Source organism: Lynx rufus, unplaced genomic scaffold (assembly GCF_022079265.1).
Source record: "Lynx rufus isolate CCGP_SWC_20201006 ecotype Redwood Valley unplaced genomic scaffold, mLynRuf1.p SCAF_9, whole genome shotgun sequence".
NCBI classification, from domain to species: domain Eukaryota; kingdom Metazoa; phylum Chordata; class Mammalia; order Carnivora; family Felidae; genus Lynx; species Lynx rufus.
In genome coordinates this window covers 11,397,562-11,420,728 of record NW_025814897.1, presented here as the reverse complement: position 1 = coordinate 11,420,728, position 23,167 = coordinate 11,397,562, and the positions used below count along the sequence as shown (strand labels likewise).

The window sequence follows — 23,167 nt, the reverse complement described above, 5'->3', positions numbered from 1 at the left end:
TCTGTGCTTCCTGGATTTTGATGTCTGTGTCTTTCCCCAGGTTAGGAAAGTTTTCTGCTATGATTTGCTCACATAACCCTTCTATTCTTTTTTCTCTCTCTTCATTTTCTAGGACCTCTATGATTCTGATGTTGTTCCTTTTTAATAAATCAATGATTTCTCTAATTCTTAAATTGTGCTCTTTTGCCTTAGTTTCCCTCTTTTTTTCTGCTTCATTATTCTCTATAAGTTTGTCCTCTATATTGCTTTGTCTCTGCTCTGCCTTATTCATCCTTGCCGCTGTGGAATCCATTTGGGATTGCAGCTCAGTTATAGCTTTTTTTATTTCATCCTGACTAGGTGTTACTTCTTTTATCCTTGCAGAAAGGGATTCTAATCTATTTTTGACTCAGGGTAGTATTCTTATTATCATGATTCTAAATTCTGGTTGGACATCTTGCTTGTTATCTGTGTTGGTTAAGTCCCTGGCTGTCGTTTCTTCCTGCTCTTTCTTTTGGGGTGAATTTCTTCATTTTGTCATTTTGAAGGGATAAAGGGAATTAATGAGGTAAAAAAATTAAAATTAAAAAAATATTAAAAGTAAAAAATTAAAAACAATACACACACACACACATGTCATATAAATGATGCTATATCCGAGGAGCGTTTTGGTCTGGGTGTTGAAAGGGGCTTGATAGATTAGAGCAAAAAAGAAGGAAAAAAAAAAAGGAAGTAGTTTGAAAATTTGAAAAAATGAATACATTGAAATAGAACACAATGAAATGATGGAAGTTAAACAGAATTTGAAAAAATTTACACAACAGTAAAAAACATAGTTGAAAAAAATTAAGAAAAATATATTTAATAAAAATTGAAACTAAAAATAAATATTTTATCTTTATTCAAGAAAAAGAAAAGAAACGAAAAAGAGAAAAAAAAAAGAAAACTGAATAGATGGACCAGGGAACAGACTGAAGTACGAACTAAATTACTTCACTTTCCCCTAGAAGTCAAAGTATGAAGTGTTTTATACTCCGTAAACTAAGCAGGTGGAGAGACTTGTGTTCCCAAAGAGCGAGGTTGGCCCAGCTGGGCAGGGCTTAGTGTAATCGCTCCGTTCTCCACTAGATGGCACTGCTTAGCTTACTGGGGTGGATTGTTATGGAGCTTGTAAGTGTGTACGTGCATGCGCGGGACCGATGAAAATGGAGTCACCCAGCCACCCAGTCCCTAGTATGGGAACTCTGCCCGGTCAGCAATTGCGCACCCGTCCTTTGTTTCCGGCTTCCTTTCACTCCCTGCTTTTACACTGTCCGTGACCGTCATGTTGCCAGGTGGCACCTTCCTCCTGAGTTTTATCTCAAAGGCAGCTGTTTTTCCCGACCTCTCACCTCTGAAGGACTGTGGCTTTGACCTGTTCTGCCCCTCTGCTGAAGGGTCTCACCGAGCAATGGCCGGGTGCCGGCCGCACCCAGAAACATTCGCAGGACCATGCTGCTACCAGTGCCCAGAGACTGCGGCCGGGTGCCAGCCCCCCCCCCCCCCCCAGAAAAAGTTCCCGAGATCGTGTAGCAGCAGCGTTTCCGGGATTACGGAAAACCACAACCCACACCTGGTGCCAGGCTTCACCCTTAACGACCTCGTTCCAGCACCAGCGAATGTGGTGGTTCTCCCGGGTCCGCTGGGGCCTCTGTCTGTGGGGAGTCCTTCCAGCAGGGGAACCGCCTCTGCCCATGTGTCCCGAAGACCCCCGGACTTCACTCTGCTCTTCTGGATTCGCCCTTTCCACCAGAGCACCACCAGGTATGGAGCTGCAGAGTTTCAGACTTGAAACTGCGCTCCTTGTTTATAGAGTCTTAACGGAATTTAAACCCTCTCCTTTCTCCTTTCTCCCTTTTTAGTTCAATCCCTGCGGCTGTTTCCACTTTTCCACTTTCTCTCCAGCTGCTTTTGGGGAGGGTGCCTTTCCTATACTCTCTCCCCTGTCTCCGTCCTCTCTCCACACACAAAAACAGCTCCCTGCCCTCCGTGGCTTCTGTCTCCCCCGGCTCACCTCTCTGTGCCGCATACCTGCTGAATTCTGTGGTTCAGGTTGTGCAGATTGTCGTGTTAATCCTCAGATCAGTTTTCTAGGTGTGCAGGATGGTTTAGTGTTGGTCTGGCTGTATTTCATGGACGTGATACACAAGAAACCTTCCGTGCTATTCCACCACCTTTGTTTCCCCCCTTCCCCCCCCCACCGAGATTCAGTGATTTGGTGATTGTTAACACCAAGCAGCGCACTCTGCATTTCTTCATCTCTGAATAAGTTTTCTCTTTGGGAAAGATGGGAGGAATTACTTCCCCAAAGCTTTTCATTACGTTTATTTATTTTTATCCACATTCATTCTTAATGTGATTCTTCAGAACTAATCAATGTGCTGCTTAGACTTGAGTACAGTAAAAACGTAACTAATTTAGGTGGATTGGGGTACAGACCATCTGAATTAGATAAAAGTCTGAATTACATAACATTTTAAAAGCAATTCAATTTTACTGCTTTCAAATAACTTCAAAGTAACAAGACTGCAAAAGCATCAGTAGGTAAATGTTTTGGAGACCAAATCTGGTGATAAGTAAAAAGGAATTGTAATTATTACATTAATTGCTTGCATTTGAATGCTTCTTCCAAAGCGTCAACAGAAACGTAATTCCCTTAAATAGACTTATTGTGCTTCCAGTGTTATGTAACTTAGCAAGGGTTTATTAAACATCTATTATAAGGAAAGCACTGGGTGGGGGCGGGGAGGTTGATGGGAAAGTTTATAATCTTGTTAGGGTGGTAGAATGCACACCGGTAAATCAAGTCTCAGGCCGTTCTCTTTACCAGTTCACTCCCTTATATCAATTTTTTTCCCAGATGGGGCTAGGTAAGTTACACCTCAACCCTCAAACTGCTGAGCTATTGAGGGGACGGTGTGCCTGGGTGCTTGGATTTATTTCTCAGGAAATCACTATCACTTCCCAGACTTTTTGGCCTCCAAACGTCCTGTTTCTTGCTTTCACCGTTCCTCTCAACCTACCACAGCAGGACACTCCTGAGCCTGAGTTACAGAAATTGGAGCTGATGAGGGCTCTGCCGCGTCCTGTTCCTCTTGTCAATGACATGGTGGCTAGTGCACCTCACACCGGTCCTGTTGACATCTCCTGACCAGTGGATCATCGTGCCCACAAGTCCGCCACCTTTTCAGGCCTGACACAGAGCTCTGCCTCACACAAGCTCAAGTGCCTTTCAGAGATAGGCCACAGGGGACATTTCTGTTTGAGACCTATCAGCCTTGTCCCTTTACTCCGTAGTAGGTAGTAAACGTCTGGGTGATGCCTTTTACCTGGTGTACCACAAAACTGAGCTCCTATGATACAAAACTGAGGTTTTAGGGAGTTCAGAAACTCAAAATTTTTGCAAAACTGGGTCTAGGCCCATCAGCTAGCTATCCAGTTGATCCCAGCCATAGAATAATCTTAATCAAACGGGAGCTGATGGAGTAAGGAAGGGAACCTGAGGAGTTCAGGCTACCAGCCAGAGGGGGCTGGACAAACCCAGTGACGCCAGAATCCAATGCTCATAGGCCGTTTCATTCACCCGTTTTACCATCGGTGATGTGTGGGAGCTGACTCAGACCACGGACAGGACTGGCTGGGTGTAGCTCTTCCCAAGTCACCCTTCCACCCCTTCAAGACGACAGCTGGAAGGTGGACCACGGTGAGAGCCCGGACACCGTGGAAGGTGGCAAATGCTCCATGCAAAGCGGTCGCCCCCCACACCCCAACCAGAGCCAGCTGGTAAACGCTGACAGTGCACCGCTGGTGACATCTGGTCTCATGTCCGGTTTCACAAACTCGGTGGCCACCGTCCCCTGAGGAGGCACCACCGACACACTGCTGGCTCACTGACCTGGGCTCGGTTGGTATACAGCACCTTCATATCCCTCAGCTTCTGCAAACCCTCACTGTAGCACAGGATGGCCGCTTCATAGTCACCTCCGGCAAACGCTTCGTTCCCCTTCTGTTTTAGGGCTGGGAGAATAAAAGTCATACAGGTGAGCTCTGCCCGCACACGGGGTAATTCTCTCCGACTTTATTCCCCTGGCTTTGGAACCCAGCTTTGAAGGTCATAGCTTCCATCGACCCAGAGGAGATCTGCTGCCTGTTTCTCTACAGATGTTTTGGGATCGGCCTCTTTAAGGATTTTTTTCCCCTCCAAACCTATCCCCAAGTCTCCTAAGTAGCTTCTCCGAAAAATAAATGTTTCTGGGGCATGTGGGTGGCTCAGTCGGTTAAACGTCCGACTCAATTCCAGCTCAGGTCATGATCTCATGGTTTGTGAGTTCGAGCCCTGCGTCGGGATCTACGCTGGCAGCAGAGAGCCAGCTGCTCTCCCCCCCTCTCTCTTTCTCTGCCCCTCCCCTGCTCTCGCTCGCTCTCTCAAGATAAACTTAAAAAAAAAGTGTTTAAGAAAAAAAATGTTTCTGCCTCAAAACTCAGAACCTCTCCAAGTTGGCCACAAAGGCCAAGTCTGACATTCAGTGTCTCACAAAGACGGCCAAATAAGTCATTTTCCAGCAGACGTGGAGCTGTTCATGCGCAGCACATGCCTCTGGGAGACACAAAAGTGCCAAATGCGTGTGTCCCTCCAACACACGCACAACCCCGTCTCTCTCTCCATTTCTCCTCTCCCTTCTCACATCTACATTTTACTGTCTGATTTTTCTTTTTCACTCTCCCTTCTGTGCCTCAGGCCAGCCTGCGCACCTCACTTCCACCCTCCCTACTGACTGCTGAGCGCTGGTCTGCCAGGGCCGTCCCTGTGCTTTAGAAAGCGGTCTGGCTGTGGGGCCTCATGGAGGGCTCTGCCCTCTTCCCTGTCTGCTGCAGCAGGGACAGGGAGCAGACAGCGCTGGCTTCTGCCTGGCCAGGCTCCACTGCCTCGAGACCATTATGAACCCCCAGCCGGGAATCTGGCTGTCCTCAAGTATCAGCAGACAGACGCATGATCTTTCGGGCACAAATCATCCCAGCTCTTGGGAAGTGAAGATAGACAGTTACCATCTGCTAAGACTTTGTTCTCCCTTCTTCTCCTGGCACGTTCCTTTGCATCCAACTCCACGGATGCCAAGAAGGCTTCTGACAGCAGAGTAATTTCAAATATTAGAGAGAAAAATCCAGATATCGTAATCAGTTCTTTAGCTCAAATTCAGAAGAAAGGCTTCTTTAAAAGCTTTAGAGACACACACCTCATGCATATATATGTAGGCACACACTCCTGTGCACACACGCACACGAGCGCGCGCGCACACACACACACACACACACAGATTCTGAGGCAACTAAAATGACATTTTCTTAATTTGACATTAAATGGTAATCTGTGTGGTATATTATTATACATGATGGCTATGTCTGTGCTTCAAATTTGAATTATGCCTTTTAAAAGAGTTTTTCTTTAAAGGTAGACTTTTTCGTTCCATTTAGCATAATGAGTTTCTGAGCTGAGCAACAGAGAAGCTACCTGGATCCCTTCAGCAGCTAACAAAAAATTGGCTGATACAGAATAACTGAATTCAGTTTATAAAAGACTGTCCAGGAGAAATTACAGAAAAACCTGTGAGCACTGTTTCCTCTGACCACTAGTAAGAGAAGTGGCTGATCAGTAGGTTTTTGTTCATGGGTTGTTTGTAAGCCCAGAGGCTATAATTTAAGGGTCTGGAAGCTACAGTTGATAAACACTGATCCTAAACAAATAGGAAGAGAGATGCTGTCCTTACCTGAGTTTATTTCATCTGTATTCTGCAGGCACGGGTTATCATAAAAACAAAGAAACAAATTTCAAAAACTACTCTCTGATTTATGTGAATATATACCAAGAATGCAGATCCATCACAAGTGGGGTGGTAGGGTTATTTCCTTTAACCATCAATACTGAAGGGCCCCGAATTCTGAAGGCTTGCTTTAAATCAGTTCTGATTATGCATATGGTTGTTACAGGGTGAGCAGGTCAAGGGACCCCGGCTGTGGCTGTGTGAGTTGGAAATATGAGACAGGATATATTACCTTAACAGTACAGCTTAGATATGGTCGCAAGCTCAGGAGGTAGAGAGACCAAATTTTCATTAAAATAAACCCATTATTTTAAAGATAACTCAGAATGACAAAGAAAAAAAAATCAGAGTTTGTATTTCCTTGTGGAAAATAAATCTAGTGAATCTAAAAAGCAAAAGACCACTTTAGCCTCACTAGGCAGTTTGAGATTAAACTACCACTTTTCTGTTTCAGTGCAGACCTCTTCTCTGTATCTGCTTATCTAACTCCAAAACAGAAAAAGAAAACCTCAGGAGAAGCTTGTGGAGGACTGATCATGGTCTTGTTCAGTGTGGTCCGGCATCCATCCTCCTCTTGGACTTCCTCTGTAAACAGCAGTCTCTTTTCTGTCTCTAGGACAGCTCTCTGTTGTACAACCGGGTCATCAGAATTCATCTCCTGAATTAAACTGGCTGCAGGAGAAATCAGATGTGAATCATTCAAATGAGGTCTTCAAAAGAAAAGACTCCATTCACTAGGAAGGATGGGGTAGCACAGTCATGGGGAAGAACTTTTGTTTCTCCAGCTTTATTGGCATATTATTGACGTACAACACTGTGTAAGTAAGGTTCATAGTGTGATGATTTGATCCACGTTGTGAAGTGATCCCACAATAAGGTTAACACAGCCATCTCCTTATGCAATTACAATTTTCACGTGCGCTGGGAACATTTAAGATCAACTCTCTTAGCGACTCTCAAGTATAAAATGCAGTGACTAACTATAGTTACCATGTACATTAGAACCCTGCACTTACTCATTTTATAACTGGAAGTTTGTACCCTTTGACCAACATCTCCCCATTTCTTTGTTTTCCCTCCAGTTTTATTGAGAACTAATGGACATACATCACTGTGTAAGTTTTAGGCGTATTGCATGATGGCTGGATTTATTATATTGTTAAATGATTAGAATTGGTTCCATTAATATCCATCTTTTCTTATAGATGGGATAAAAAAAAAAAAAGGAAAAAATTCTCTCCTTGTGATGAGAACTCTTAGGATTTGCTCTCTTGCTAACTTTCCCGTCTATCCTACAGTGGTGTTAGTTATAGTCATTTTGTTGTACATCACACGCCTGGCACTTACCGATCTTACATCTGGACGTTCGTGCTTTTGACCCCCTTCCTCCAACTCCCCCTCCCCCACCCTCAATCTCTGGTTAGCCACAAGTCTGATCTCTATGAGTTTTTTCTTTTCTTCTCTTTTCTTCTTGTTCTTTTTTTTTAGATTCCACATATAAGTGAGATCACAGAGTACTTGTCTTCTCTGACTTATTTCACTTAGCACTATGCTTTCAAGGTCCACCCATGTTGTCATGAATGGTAGGATTTCCTCATTTTTTATGGCTGAATATCATTCCCTTGTTTATACATAGCACAACTTCATTATCCATTCATTCACAGATGGACACTTAGGCTGTTTCCATGTAAGTGATGCTGCTTTGAACATGGGGGTGCAGATATCCTTTTCCAGTTAGTGTTTTCATTTCCCTCAGATATATTCCCCAAAGTGGAGTTACTGGATCATATGGTATTTCTGGTTTTAATTTTTTGAGGAACCTCCATACTGTTTTCCACAGTGGCTATGCCAGTTTACATTCCTACCAACTCTGCAAGGGCTCCCTTTTCTCCACAACCTTGCCAGCATCTGCTGTCTCTTGTCTTTTTGATAATGGTGACTCTGAAGGGCATGTGGTGGTATCTCAGTGTGGTTTTAATTTGCATGTCCCTAGTGACTAGTGATGTTGAACATCTTTTCATGTGCCTGTTGGCTTGTCAAATATTTCTTTGGAGAAACGTCTATTTGGGTCCTTTGCCCATTTTTTAATTGGGTAAGCTGGTATGTTTTGTTTTTTGTTATTGAGTTGTTTGAGTTCTTTATATATTTTGGATATCAACCCCTTATCAAATACATGGTTTGCAAATAGCTTTTCCCATTCCTTAGATTATCTCTTCCCATTTCTTTTTAAAAAATGTATTTTTAATTTTAAGGTTTATTTATTTTTCAGAGACAGAGAGAGACAGAGCATGAGGAGAGAAGGGGCAGAGAAAGAGGGGGACACAGAATCTGAAGCAGGCTCCAGGCTCTGAACTGTCAACACAAAGCCCGATGCGGGGCTTGAACTGAGACCGTGAGATCGTGACCTGAGCTGAAGTCAGACTCCCAACTGAATGAGCCACCCAGGCACCCCATTTAAAATTTGTTTTTTAATGTTTATTTATTTTTGAGAGAGAGACAGAGCATGAGAGGGGGAGGGGCAGAGAGAGAGGGAGACACAGAATCTGAAGCAGGCTCCAGGCTCGGAGCTGTCAGCTCCAACACAGGGCCCAACACAGGGCTCGAACTCACAAGCTGCGAGATCATGACCGGAGCCGAAGTGAGATGCTTAAACTCCTGAGACACCCAGGCGCCTCTGTGTCTTCCCATTTCTTAAAGAAGGTTCTGAATGGAAAGCAAAAATTAGAGCCATTAGAACCATTGAGAAAAAATTAAGATCAGGATTTGTTTTGCCTGGAAGCTGCAGGAGAATTTTACCGTGGCCTTCAAATTACAGTTTTAAGCTCCTTATTTAATTCAGTGACAATTTATGGAGAGCTTATTATGAGTCAGATCTTATGCAGAATGCCCTCGATAATGATGAATAAAAAAGATGTTAACTTTTGAAGAGTTTCCCATCTTGTGTGGGAGACAAACAGGTAAATTAAGGCAGCACTGAGATCACAAAACAGCCCTTAAAGCCATCCTTCCTGGTCTTCACTTTACCGCCCACTCAGCTTAGAGCCCGTGGTCCATCACTAGGCCACCATCCTGCCCACATGCTGACCTCCCTTGCCCTTCCACCACACCTGCCAGACAAAACTCCCAACTCCAAATCCAACTCCCCACTTCTTTGGGCCTTTGTTACGGATGCAGAGTATTGACAGAGAAAGCAATGGACACCAGGGAGAACTGGTCCTAACTCAACTGCCCTGTCAATGATGTTTGGAGATCCTACTGCTGGCCTAGTAGGATTCTGACCCCAATTCCAACGTGTGCTTTTCCCCACACCACCATGCAATTCTGACACCAGCTGGGTGTCCCTACAATTGAGCTTAATTCTAACATTGCCTACCTGGAATAGTGTCAGATCCCACAGCTTAGGGGTCCGGTCCTATAAGACTGCCCCTCCCCACCTCCCAGATGGTCACCTGTGCTTCTGCCCGAACATCTATAGATCAGAGGGTCCCACGACCTCTTCTTCCTCTGGTTTGATTAATTGGCTAGAGTGGCTCACAGAACTTAGAGAAACATTTTATTTACTAGATTACCAGTCTGTCATAAAAGGATGTAACTCAGAAGAGCCAGACGGAAGGGATTCATAGGGCATGGTGTGTGGGAAGGGGGTGTAGAAGGCTCTCTGAGCGCACCCCTCTCCCAACATGTCCATGTGTTCATCAACCTGGAAGCTCCCTGATGCTGGTCCTTCTGAGTTTTTATGGAGGTATCATTACATAGGCCTGATCGATTAAAAATCATTGGCCACTGGTAATCAGTTCAACCGCCAGCCCCTCTCCCCTTTTGAGAGGGTTGAAACTTTAGCACCAGGTTGGTTCCCCTGGCAACCAGCTGCCATCCTTAGGTTCCAAAAGTCACTCATTAACATAAACTCAGGTGTGACTGAAAAGGGTTTGTCATGCATATGAGGATGTCTTTGTCTGTCTTATCACTTAGGAGTGCCAAGGGTTTTAGGAGTTCTGTGCCCAGCACAGGGACAATGAACAAACATGTATTTCTTATCATAAGTCACAGTATCAGGGCGCCTGGGTGGCTTAGTTGGTTAAGAGGCCAACTTTGGCTCCGGATATGATCTCGCAGTTCATGAGTGTGAGCCTTGCATTGGGCTCTGTGCTGACAACTCAGAGCCTGGAGCCTGCTTCATATTCTGTGTCTCCCTCTCTCTCTGCCCCTCCCCAACTAATGCTCTGTCTCTCTGTCTCTCTCTCTCTCTCTCTCTCAAAAAATGAATAAACATTAAAAAAATAAATAAAAAATAAATCACACTATCACATCCAGCCAAGTCATCCTGTCCTCCTCTCATGGACTTTAAAAAACTGCCTCCCATCAAGGGAACCCTTGTGCACTGTTGATGGGAAAGCAAACTCGTGTAGCCATGGTGGAAAACAGTTTGGAGGTTCTTCAAAAAATTAACAGCAGTGGGACACCTGGGTGGCTCAGTCAGTTAAGCCTCCGACTTTGACTCAAGTCATGATTTCACCGTTTGTGGGTTCGAGCCCTGCATCAGGCTCTGTGCTGACAGGAGCCTGCTTGGGATTTTGGGTGTGTGTCTCTCTCTCTCTGCCCCTCCCCTGCTCGAATGTGTGCACTCTCTCTCTCTCTCTCTCTCGAAAATAAACATTAAAAAAAATTAATAGCAATAACTGCCATGATCCAGTAATTTCACTACTAGCTACTTACCTAAAGAAAACAGAAACACTACTTTGAAAAGCTATATGCAGTCCTGTGTTTATTACAGCATTATTTACAACAGCCAGGTATGGAATATCACAGCCATAAAAAAGAATGAAACCTTGCCTTTGCAGTGTCACGGGTGGAGCTGGAGAGTGTTATGCCAAATGAAATAAGTCAGTCAAGACACAGACAAATACCACATGATTTCACTCACGTGGAATTTGAGAAACAAAACGAATGTACAAACAAAGAAAAAACAGAGACAAAAAAACCAGACTCTCAAGTACAGAGAACAGAATGGTCGTTGCCTTCCTACCTGTTTGGCCATCGCTGTTCAGTCTCCCTTGCTTGCTCCTGCTCTCCCTGTCTTACCTGCCTTCAAAACTGTGGTCATCCTCAAGGCTCCGCCTGAGCCTTCTTCTCTTTTTCTCTAGCCTGTCCCTAGGTATTCCTGTTCTCTCCCACGGTTATAAGTAACATTAAAGCCAAGTGCCCCCTAAACTGACGTCCCCAGCTCTGTTCTATCCTAGGCTGACACTCGCACAGCCAGCTGCCCTCTGAACATCTTCGCTGTCATGTCTTACTCACCGACCTTGGGCTGCCCATCCTCCTTCCCCTGAGGCTCTTCTTCCTCCAGATGCCTTCTATCTTAGCAGATGGCTGAACCACCCACCGGGCATTCAACCCAAAACTTTTGGGCCCCATTTTTTTTTTAATGTATTTTGACAGAGAGAGAGACAGACAGACAGTGAGTGCACGAGGGAGGGGCAGAGAGACTGAGAGACAGAGAATCCCATGGGAGCGCACAGCCTGATGCAGGGCTTGATCCAACGCATTGTGAGATCATGGCCTGAGCAGAAATCAGGAGTCGGATGCTCAACTGACTGAGGGCTCACTCTTGAGTCTTCATTCTCCCTCTGCCTCACAGCCATCAAACTCTAAAGGTCATCGAGTAAATCCTAAATCCTAAATATATATCAAATCCATCTCCTTGTGCCCAGTCCTGCTGCTCCAGCTCTACACCCAACCTGACTCCCTTCCCTGGTGCTGTGACACCCTCCTGATTGGTCTCCCAGCATCCATTCTTCTGTCCCCTCGTGTCCTCATGTCTACATCCATGCTGTGGCCAGAGCAACTTCTCTACGGTGCAAATCTGATCACGTTCCTGAGTCAGCCCTCCAAAGGATTCCCACTGCTCTCGGGGTAAACGCGAATTCCATATTGTGGCTTCCAAGGTCTTCCCTGATCCGGCCTTTCTTGACTCACATGGGAGCCTCGTCTCTGTGATCTCTCCAGCCACATGCAGCTGTTTATGCCTTTAGTTTCTTAGAAGCACCTTGTTCTTTCTTAACTCCTAGCTTTTCTACTTATCTTCTCTCCATTCAGAATATTCCCTCACCTTCTCCCCAGTGCCCGAGTCCTACTCACACTTCAGATTTCTGCTTAAATCCCATGCTTTAGGGAAGCCTTATAAAACTCCTGTATGCCAGTGTGGCCCCCACCCCATTTCTATGCTGATGCCCCCCCCCCCCGCCATGTGACTGTACTGGCAGAGAGCCTTTAAAGGTGGAATTAAGGTTGAATGAGGGGGCGTTTGGGTGGCTCAGTCAGTTAAACATCCGACTCTTGGTTTCAGCTCAGGTCATGATCTCGTGGCTTCATGGGTTCGAGCCCCATGGCAGGTGGGCTCTGTGCTGGCGGTGTGGAACCTGCTTGGGATCCTCTCTCTCTGTCTCTCTCTGCCCCTTCCCCACTCGCTCTGTCTCTGTCTTGCTCAAAATAAATAAATAAACTTTTAAAAAAAGGTTAAATGAGGTCATGAGGATGGAGCACTGAACAACAGGACTGGCGCCCTCATAAGAAGAGGAAGAGACGTCAGGGACGCATGCACACACACAGAAAAATGACCATGTGAGGATGCGGCGAGAAGGAGGCCATCTCCAAGCCAGAGAGAGAGGCCTCAGGAAAAACGAAAACTGACGACACCTTAGTCTTGGACTTCCAGCCTCCAGAACTGTGGGAAGTAAATTTCTACTGCTTAAGCCATTCAGTCGGTGTTTTGTTACAGCAGCCCAACCAGACTGATACAATTTGTAAACTGAGTTACAGTCTCTTGTACTCTGCAAATCTCAAATCTCACTTTGTATCACACATCGCATTCCAGATGGCTTGTGTAGTATCTGTTCTCCCCACAGGACTCTAGATATCCCGAAGGAAGGGAAGTCTTATTTATTATTACCGGTCTCTCTGGTGCCTGGCAAAGCTCAGTACATAGCAAGAGCCCAGGAAATGAATGCATAGAATCTACACAGGAGGCTCTACAAATGTAAAGTAACTACAAATGAAATAAAACTGGAAATTCAGTTACTGGATAGCACTAACCACATTTCACATGCTCGACAACTGCATGCAGTTACTGGCTACCATAGTGGACAGTGCAGGTTAGAGGACATTTCCGTCACCACCGAAAGTTCCATCGGCTAGTACTGGTATAAATGGTACCTGCAAGAACTCTGAGCATGAATGAAAGCGAGCTGGTAAAGACAGATGGGGAGGGAGGCAGAGGGAATGTCAAAGGCAACATGCAGAGCATGAACCACCAGGGTGTGTGTGGAGGAACTAGAAGTGTGAGGTAAGGAGAGGCAAGCGGTAAGGACAAGGTCACGGGAGGGCTTAAGTCCCCGATGAGAGCTTGAAGTTTATTGTGGCTGCGGAGAGAATCCAAGCAGAGAAGTGTCTGGGTCAGATTTGCATTTTTAGATACATTACTCTGTGGGGAGCGTAAGCCTGGAGGCAGGAACAACAATCAGGGGGTTGTTGAAACAGTCTGGGTCAGAGAACCAGGACAAAGCAGGGGGTGGGGAGGAAGGAGTTGGAGAAGAAAGCTAAACTTGATGGCTGATTGAATGGAGGGTGAGATGGCAGGAGTCCAATGTGACTGGTAAACTTCTGGATGGTTGTGCCAATGGAGACTAGAATGAAGGGGAAGGGAGGAGAAGCGGTATTACTTGGGAGGAGGATAGAAGGGTAGGGCAACAAGCAACTGCAGTTTGGACGCATTAAGTCTGCCGTGTTCGTGGGGTACTGTGGCTGTGACGAGTGGCACAGAGCCCGAGCCTCGGCAAAGAAGGCCGGGTGGCAATGGAGATGTGGGGGTCGTGAGTAAACGGGTTGTTGGGAAAACCCTGTGCTTGGACCAGACCCCCTGAGGAGCAAAGTGAGCAGCAAGTGGGCCGAGGCCAGAACTTAGCAGAACAGCATTTAGGGATGGGCAGAGGAGAGGCCCAGGGATGTTATCTTTTATCAAGTGACCCAGACTATTTTTAAAACCGTTTTAACGGTTTTGGACCCATACAGGCTGCTAGAAGGAGCCTGCTTTGGACCCATACAGGCTGCCAGAAGGAGCAATTTCAACCTATTTCTATTTGATATGCAAGATTTGTTGGGTTGTTGGTTTCCTTGTTTCCATCATCAAACAAGCTCCCTGAAGCTTGAAGAATAGGAACAAACTACTTTGGAATCTAGTGAATGTGCTTTGGGGGATCAGAGTCTGTCCTTTGAGATCCCACCTATCTGAGCTGGGGAAGGGGTCTTCTGTCTTCTTGCCTAGAGGCAGAGAGATGGGGATAGGACAACCAAAAGCCATTCATGTAATCAGATGGACCCAGGGGGAGAGCCACTTGATTTTGCTTCTGCAGCTCAAAATCAGAAATGGCTCTGCCCTAAAGCAAGAGGAGACTGATCACTGAGGTTCCTGAGCGATCTCGAAGGGAACAGCTAGGGCTCCTTTGACGTGAAGTCTACGTGGAAGGGGACAGAATATGGAGGAGACTTGTCCCCCTCAGGTCCCATCAGAATGTTAATGGCTTCTCTGATACCAATGAACAGCCTCAAAATACTACCCCAGGCTCTAATGTTACTCGCTTCTTAATACCTTTTCTGTTTAATTCCAATTATATTTTCTCTTAGAGTCATAAACCTATCAGGCAACCCAGGAACTAACTTCGGGTGATCACTTCTCTTCAGTCACCCCACCTTGCTAACGCAGAATTTAATTTGTTTATGATTTACTGGTACTTACTGATTTCATCCACGTTTTTAAGAAATTTCTGCAAGTCTTTCTCATGATTGTCTGCCATCGTCAACCAGAATCCCTGAGGGAGGCAGTGGAAGTGACGAGAATTAATAGTAATAAAACGCTAAACAGGACTTTTCAGGCTTATTAGCCTTCTAAAACTAAGAGCCAAGTGGTTATTTTTAAGATGGGTTTGTGTTCATAAATAACTTACGGCAGGTGATCTATTTCACTCTGATTGCTGGGAAGGCCGAGGAAGGGATCCTCATTATTTGTGGTGATGCTTCTGGAAAGCCGTCAGCCCTCCCTCCTCTGGGAAAACTGCTCTGCAAAATGTTCCTCCAAGCCCGACAGCCACTGCTGTGATTCAGGGACTGGGTGTCAAGGAGACCAGGAGGGGAGGGGCTGCCAGGAATGGAGGAAAGTAACATTGGACTTTGGGCGCCACAGGCCCGCCCAGCCGGAAGCTTGGACCTAGCTGTGTGACTGGTAACCAGGAACTGGAGAATGTGCGTTTAAATGTCCAAACTTGCTTAAAATATAAGCCTCTAGGGGAGCCTGAGTGGCTCAGTGGGTTAAGCGGCTGACTTCGGCTCAGCTCAACTCACGGTTCCTGAGTTCGAGCCTGGCATGGGACTCTGTGCTGACAGCTCAGAGCCTGGAGCCTGATTCGGATTCCGTGTCTCCCTCTCTCTCTGCCCCTCCCCAACTCACACTCTGTCTCTCTCTAAAAAAAATAAATAAATAAACATTAAAAAGAAATTAAAACAGGGGTGCCTGGGTGGCTCAGTGGGTTAAGCTTCCGACTTCGGCTCAGGTCATCATCTCATGGTTTGTGAGTTCGAGCCCCGCATAGGGCTCTGTGCTGACAGCTGGGAGTCTGGAGCCTGCCTCGGTTTCTGCGCCTCCCTCCCTCTCTGCCCCTCCCCCACTTGTGCTCTTTCTCTCTCAAAAATGAATAAATGTAAAAAAAATAAAAATAAAAAAAAGAAATTAAAACAATAAAATATAAGGCTCTGTCTTGTTTTCTAGGTGTGAAGAGAAGCTAAAAATTGGCTGAAGGGATGAGAACTCGATGGCACTGTGCATGCACCAGGATCTCTGTTCCTGTCCAGGTACTTTGGACTTATTACTTCTCTCTCAGTCGTTTGTGAGTAAAAAGGCCTCACGGTGTAGCCAGTGGTTCCCAAAGCTCACCCAAAGGCCATAAAAGTCGTCCAAAAAATGTGTTAAGTATACACAGTCCTCAGCCTTGGCGCCAGAGTCAGTAACCTTGCCGGGGCGCCGGGGAATGGATACTTCCAAACACTCGCCGAGCGATTCTGACTTACGATTAGGTTTAGCAGTAGCGCAGTCCTGTAACGCTCCAGTTACTGCAGATTTGAACTCTGCCACACAAACAAGCTGGGAGTGATTTGACCTCCTGAGACCCCACGGGTTATAAGCTATGTGACCTCAGCTAAATTCACCAACCTCTCTGAGCCTAACTCATTCTATGGAAACGGTAATAGGAACCGAGAGGGCTACCCTGGGGGTTCACTGAAAGCGCCAGGCACACGATGAGTGGTAAATGCTGGTAAATGCGAGGCACCCTTATCTATAAAACGGGGGAAATGGGACATGTGGCTTAACTAGACGAGCGCTAGGGTTCCTTCCAGTTCCTTCCAGAACTGAGGCCTAGTGAAGCGATTAACTTGCCCAAGGTTGCCGGGTTAGAAGGAAGGCTCAGCACTTCTCCGGGCAGGCGCAACCAGGGTCGGACGCGAACTCTCGGGGGCCCGCGGCCGGGGCAGGGCACGCACGCGGGACCCCAGCGACGAGCCGGGGCGGGGCCGGAGGGGCGGGGCCGGAGGGGCGGGGCCGACGGCACCGTTGCCCGGCAACCGCTCCACAGCGTCCACCGGCCCCAGTTCCCAAAGCCGAAGTCCCAGCCCGCGGGGGGTCGCCGTCCCATCTGCTGAGGCCCACACCAGTGTCCTCTGCTCGGCGCTGACGGCCAGATCAGGACCACATCCCAACAAAGACCCCGAGACACCCCACCACACTGACCTGACACGCCCAGGGGCCGGACAGGAAATGGCGGCTGTTGGCGGGCGGTGACTGACCAGGGACGGGGGGCGTGGCCAGTGTCGGGGGCAGGCCCAGCGGTCGGGGGCGTGTCTAGAGTCTGGGTGCCGGCGAGGCCTCAGCGCTCCGGTTCTGGAGCCAGCGCGCTGCCAGTTCGTGGCCGGGCTGGGGGCCCTGGGTCCAGGATGGGTACCCGGTCAGGGGCTGGAAGCAGGTCTCTGAATCAGGGCCAGGTGTTCGTCCCTTTTTCTTCTAAGGAAGGGGCATCTCTCTGATCATCTTACTATCCCTGGCCCAAAAAGGGGACAATCTCCAGTGTACTTGGGAGAGGCAAACTTGGGTGAAATCTGGGCTTATTGCTAGATGTGAGACCTTCAGAGAGCTCTGTAATCTTCTGATCTTTTCTCGTCTATAAACTGGAGAAATGGCACGTTCTCCCAAGGTTTATGGTTAAAGTGCCAGGCATCCAGTCAGTAGGAATACGTGTTAGTTATTATCCAGGGAATCCTAGGATTTGGAGCTGAATGAGACACATTCACACTTTGAATAAATGCACACAGCTTTAAAGAGATTCCAGTCTGTTTTTTGAAACAAAACTTCAGTATTATGGTGCTGGGTTAAAGGGGCAAGGGGAGAAAAGCCAGTTTTGGGGAAAGTTCCATCTTGAGTTTAAGCTCAGAAACCCTTGGGATGCCTTGGCAAATTTGTGGGTGCATTTCAGAAACCTGTTTGCTGGCTGAAGAGCCCCTGGGGATAGAATTTACCAGAACGGGAAGGGGTCCAGGCATGGCCAGTTAGATCCAACATTGGCTGAGCACAGTCTGCTGAGTCCTGTGTTCTCCATGGGGCTGTTTGACTGAAATCTCCACAAGGTGTTGGTACACATCAGTCCTGCTTGAGAACCCCCGTAATGGAGTAGAGCACACAGGGCCTGGGGCATTGACCTCTTCGCTGCAGGCTGGGGGCCGCTTTAGCAGCGTCCTTAGTACATCAGCTGCAGCAGGAGGCCGTGGGACCTGGGGGACCCAGCAGTATAGTCACAGCAGCTGTCCCCAGGGACTGAGCTGCCTCATGAGAGGTAGCACAGCAGAGGTGTCTGGGAGAGTGGGGCTGCTGTGAGGCCACACCCTGGACATTCTCAGAAAGACCTGGGTTACTTTACAGTGATCTTGGAGCGTGTGCGAATTTGTGGAGACAGGAACCCGTGACAGGTCATCATTGTTGGCGTTGTCCCATTATCCCCTCAGGCTTGTGAGTTCTTGAGTACACACAGGCATAGTCTCCAACCTCAGGCTCCTTCTTGTCGCTTTGAGGCTGACAGTTTTAACTCCAAATCGCTTACTTCTCATTCTACTACTGTTCACCAAACTCCTGTCCTGGACTCCAAGAGGGGCCTTCCCACAACCCAGTGTACCACACTACCATTTGTTCACACATTCCCGTGTCGATTGTGGATGGTTTGCAGTGTGCCAGGTGCTGTGGAGAGAGAGCCCCCCTGGGGCACTTCATAGCTATTTATCATGCGCTGAGTGCTCAGGGGCTCTAGAACCCGTCAGCCCGGGTCCAAATCTCAGCTCTCCACTTTGCAGCATTTATTAAAATATTAAGCCCTTCCTGTGCACCTTTAGTGAGCTAGGTACTGGAAATCTTTTTCTCTTCTTACCGTTGCTAGTTGTGTGACCTTGACAAGTTACTTCATCTCTTAGTTTCCTCCTCTGTAAAAACGAGGATGTTAAATAGTATCGATCTTACAGGATTGCTGTGAGAGGTACACGAGTTAATACAGGTAGAGTGTCTACACAAAACATGGAGCATCATCAAGACTCAGTAAATGTTATTAATTCTTATCACTACTCTTGTGATTAGTATGCATTAGGCCAGTGCTTCAGAACCTGGACTATGCCTAAGAATTACCTGGGGATTTTGCCAAGTTGCAGATTCAGATTTGGCAGGACTGGGGTGTGAGATTCTTCAGTGATGCCTCTTTGTGAAGTGTAGGCCACACTGAGTAGTGCATGAATGGTGTTTTCTTTATGCTCGAAGTTATTTATAGTTTTTATAGTTACGAGTTATTTTTTTTCCCCTTGAAGTCATATTTCCATTTTACACCCCTCCACACACGCGTACTCACTCAGAATACTATCCTAATACAGCGTACGTTTTTAAAAAATATAATTTATTGTCAAGTTAGCTAAGATACAGCATATACAGTGTGCTCTTGGCTTCAGGGTTAGATTCCCGTGATTCACCGCTTACATGCAACACCCAGTGCTCATCCCAGCAAGTGCCCTCTTCAATGCCCATCACCCATTTTCCCCTCTCCCCTGCCCCCCCCTTCAACCCTCAGTTTGTTCTCTTCATTCAAGAGTCTCTTAAGGTTTGCCTCCCTCCTCTCTGTTTGTAACTGTTTTTCCCCTTCCCTTCCCCCCCAGTCTTCTGTTAAGTTTCTCAAGATCCACATGAGTGAAAACATATGGTGTCTGTCTTTCTCTGACTTATTTCACCTAGCACAGTACCCTCCAGTTCCATCCATGTTGTTGCAAATGGCAGGATTTCACTCTTTCTCATTGCCAAGTAGTATTCCATTGTTAATACAGGATACTTTTATGCTTGAATGTCTTTTACTGATCATCCCATCCTAATTCTCTGCCACAGAAATATCAACAAACATTGCTGGGATGTTTGCTTTAACCAGACACCATACTGTAAGTCAGGGACACAGCCCCTGCCCTCAATGAATTCACAGTCCAGTGAGGAAGATAGATACACAAACAGATTATTACCAGGCAGTGTGGTAGAGGCGGTGAAGGACTAGTGCTAACGGAAGGAGGAAGGAGGAAGGAAAGGAAATGGAGGCAGGGCCCCACAGCAATAGGGGTTTACATAGTTCGTGTGGAAGCTGAGCATGTGTACAGTGCTCCAGGCAGAGCCGACAGGACGAACAAACATTCAGAGGCCGGAAGCATTGCGCCACGGGTGAGAAAACAGAAAAGTTTAAGGCAAGAGTGGTGAGAAATGAGCCAGAGGAATGTGTTATGGCACAGAGTGTCAAGGAGAGAAGCCGTAGGAAGAATGGGAGGAAAGCAAGAGAATAGACAAGAGTAGGACAAGATACCTGGGCAGGAGGGACGCCAAGGAGAGGGCAGATGTGCTTGCTCCTAGGTCAGGATAGGTGTAAGGATATTCAGCAGCCACGCACACTTGTGGCATCTTTAGAAGTCATTTCCATCTTGATGGCTCCTACCTGGGTCTCTCTCCAGCCGAGACCTCGCTCCATGCCCTGGCCCTCCGATTCAACAGAGTGACTAGACTGTGAATCTCTTGGGGGTAGGAATTTTGTTTTAGTTTGTCTTAGTATTCCCAGTGCCTGGTCCTTAGATGGAGCTAAATTTAGATTTGCTGAGTGAGTTGATTTCTTGCTCTGCAGGGAGGAAGGCTCCAGTCTAAGTCATTCTACATGGGAAAGGAATATGGATGTTTACAGTTTCTCTGCGTCAGGCTTCTCAGGAAGGTCCATCCTGGAGGACAAACGTTGTTATAGTCACAAAATATGTTTTAGGGCAAATCTACTTGACAGATTGATCACTTTAAAATGTTAGAGGTCCTCGGGGGCGGTTGAGCATCCAATCTTGATTTCAGCTCAGGTCATGATCCCAGGGTTGTGGGATCCAGCCCCACATCAGGCTCCGCCTTGAGCTTGGCACCTTCTTAAGATTCCCTCTCTCTCTGGGGCACCTGGCTGGCTCAGTTGGTTAAACGTCCGACTTCGGTCAGGTCATGATCTCACAGTTTGTGAGTTCGAGCCCCACATTGGGCTCTGTGCTGTCAGTTCAGAGCCTGGAGCCTGCTTCGGATTCTGTGTCTCCTTCTCTCTCCGCCCTTCCCCTGCTCATGCTCCATCTCTCTCTGCCTCTCAAAAAATGAATAAACATTAAAAAATAAAAAAAAATTAAAAAGATTCCCTCTCTCTCTGTCTCTCCCTCTGCCCCTTCTCCTCTGCTCATGCTCTCCCTTCCCCCCTAAAATAAAATAAATTAAAAATAAAATAAAATAAAATGTCAGAGGTCCTAGTAAGCCTTGGGTAGTCACTGGACTGTCTGCAAAGATTCCAATATTCCTCCTCCCAGGCATACAGTAGGATCTCACTTCTCTGTGACCAGGTGATTTGCTTGTTCAGTGCCATGTGGGAAGAAGTGAAGAGGGCAGAAGCCTTTAAGAGCCAGTGTGTGACTCACCATACAGAGCCAGCCTGTCCTCTGCCCCAGCAACCAGGTAGTGAAGGCTGTATCTGCTTGAGTCCCTGAGTGAGGGGACATGGACCAGAGATGCCCTTCTACCTTTGATGGACACGTAGCAATAGACCTTCCTTGCTTTAATCCACAAGGATTTTGGACTTGTTTGTTAGGCAACATAACACAGCCTTTCATGTCTAATATGACAACTCAGACTGCTGTCAGTCATTTGCTACAGTGTCAAAATCTAGGGACCATGCCCATGAGTGCACATAGATTATGATCATGTGACTTACGTTTTAAGTATCAATGTTTGCATGTTCGTACATGTTCAAATACACAGAGGAAAACAGACGTTTAAAACGTGTGTGCCTGGTATCTCAAATTTATTCCTCTTAGGGAAACTCTATGAATCATACAACTGCCACTTCCACTCAACCTAACCCCCCTGTGTGGTATATACAAATTTCACTTTTTCTTTATGTCCTCATAAAAGTTGGAGAACATTTGGCCACCTTCCACTGTGCAGTATATTGGAGACTTGGAGATTATTATAAGCTGTCTCTTCTCTCTGCTTTCCCTTTTGTGTAAATGATTCCAGCTCTTTGCTTTTTCTCACCAATCATACTTTATACACTTAAGAGAGATTTAAAAAAATGGTTTTCAACCGAGGACAGCCGCATGCAGAATACAGGGATCCTGCCTTTTCCCGCTGAAAGTGAAGAGTGCTGACAACATGAGCCAGGAGCCACACTGTGAAGATGTCCCATTGGTCAAAACCCTTCATGTAGATTCCGGGCCCACAATTCTTTCGGAAACTTTGGCTTTAGGATTTCGCAGGGGAGGAAGCTAAAAGAATTCAGCCCTGTGTCTTCCCTCCCTAAGGGAAATTCATGAGTCACATTTGCTATTTCCCCCCAAACATATGTCCTTTCATTAAAAAGAAAAGAGAAGCTAAACCATTGGCGTCTTGGATGCACCCTTTTCTCTTTCAGTTCCCGCCTGGTTATAGATGAAGAAATGATTTCAAGATCTAGTCACAGATTTAGTCTGGATGTCCACAGAGGAAAAGAGTCTTCCTTGGGATGTCCATGTGTAAATAATGACACCACAGTTACTGACAGCAGCAACAACAAAAACCACGGTGATGAAAGTAACTGGCCTCGCTGACTCACTTGGGGCCAGGAGTCGCACTCAATCCTTTACAGGCATTAGCGGACTTAAAACTCTCAGCAGCCTTATGAGCTCAGCAGCCTTATTCCTATTCCACAGGTAAAATGCGGTCAGGGAGGTTACAGGACTTGCCAGAGCAGAAGCCAGGATGGGTACCCTGGTCTGAGTGTTCCTCCAGCTCATCCTACCCATGTCGCCACCCTGCCTCCAAAGTGGCGCCCTTCCCGGAGAGCTCTGTCTTCAGCTTCCTCCTGGGAGTCCGGAGCCCAAAGTCTGCCTCCTGGGCATATCCGCCTTCCTACAGGGTGCTCTGTCTGCTTTACAGGCTGGTCCAACCCTCTGAAGGTGAGGGGTGCATCTCTCCCACAGCCAGAGGACCATGTCGCCTCCTCCATTAAGGACAGGGTGACTCCAACAATGTCCTCCCTTAAAGCCTTTCTGTGGGTCTCAGATGCCTCTGCCTGAAAGTGGAGGGAGACTCAGGCATTGAGCAGCAGGTGGAAGCCGGAGCCTCTTGTCTCTGCCTGGTGTGGAGCAGCACTGCCACCATGTGGGCAAACCGGCTGTGCGGGGACAACCATGGAGCCCAGGGAAAGTCAGGGAAGCAGCCACAGAAGCCCGCATTCGTTCATTTATTTAAAGTTTGTGGAGCACCTACTACGTGTCGTGGGCTTGGCTAGGCTCCTTCTATTGATGCGGCTGCTGCCGAGGTAGTGAATTAAATTATGGCAATGATCTGGGCTCTAGTGAATGTCCAGCATTTCTTCATTGTTTACTTGGGGGCACTTTCGTCTAGGGCTGATTTGTAACACCCAGAAATTATAAAGATACATCAGCTTTGTGCACCAGGGTTTCCTTTGCCTCCAAGGTTTTGGGGACAAGTGGACAACAGAGAAATACAGGACTCCAGAGTTATTTACCGTCCTGATACGGGCTCCATCTCAGTGGTTATGAAAGGGCAGGATTATGTATTTCTAGTACATGCCTTTGCTTCTTTTTGTATTAACTGGGAAATACTGAGGCGCCTGAGTGGTTCAGTCAGTTAAGCGTCTGACTTTTGGTTTCGGCTTAGA

General features: G+C 46.9%; 1 protein-coding gene across 2 annotated transcripts in view; it reads right to left on the bottom strand.

Annotated features, from left to right (window-relative positions):
* Window positions 1-14,686, bottom strand: part of TTC12 (tetratricopeptide repeat domain 12) — a 51,255-nt gene extending 36,569 nt beyond the window's left edge. For both annotated transcript variants that reach the window (XM_047072367.1, XM_047072369.1), the window contains exons 1-5: window positions 14,625-14,686; window positions 6,346-6,505; window positions 5,784-5,805; window positions 5,065-5,142; window positions 3,914-4,035 (exon numbers count right to left, since the gene is read on the bottom strand). In XM_047072367.1, coding sequence (XP_046928323.1) covers window positions 3,914-4,035; window positions 5,065-5,142; window positions 5,784-5,805; window positions 6,346-6,505; window positions 14,625-14,686 — 444 coding nt within the window. The remainder of the gene's footprint in view (window positions 1-3,913; window positions 4,036-5,064; window positions 5,143-5,783; window positions 5,806-6,345; window positions 6,506-14,624) is intronic.
* Between the last annotated feature and the right edge of the window lie 8,481 nt (window positions 14,687-23,167).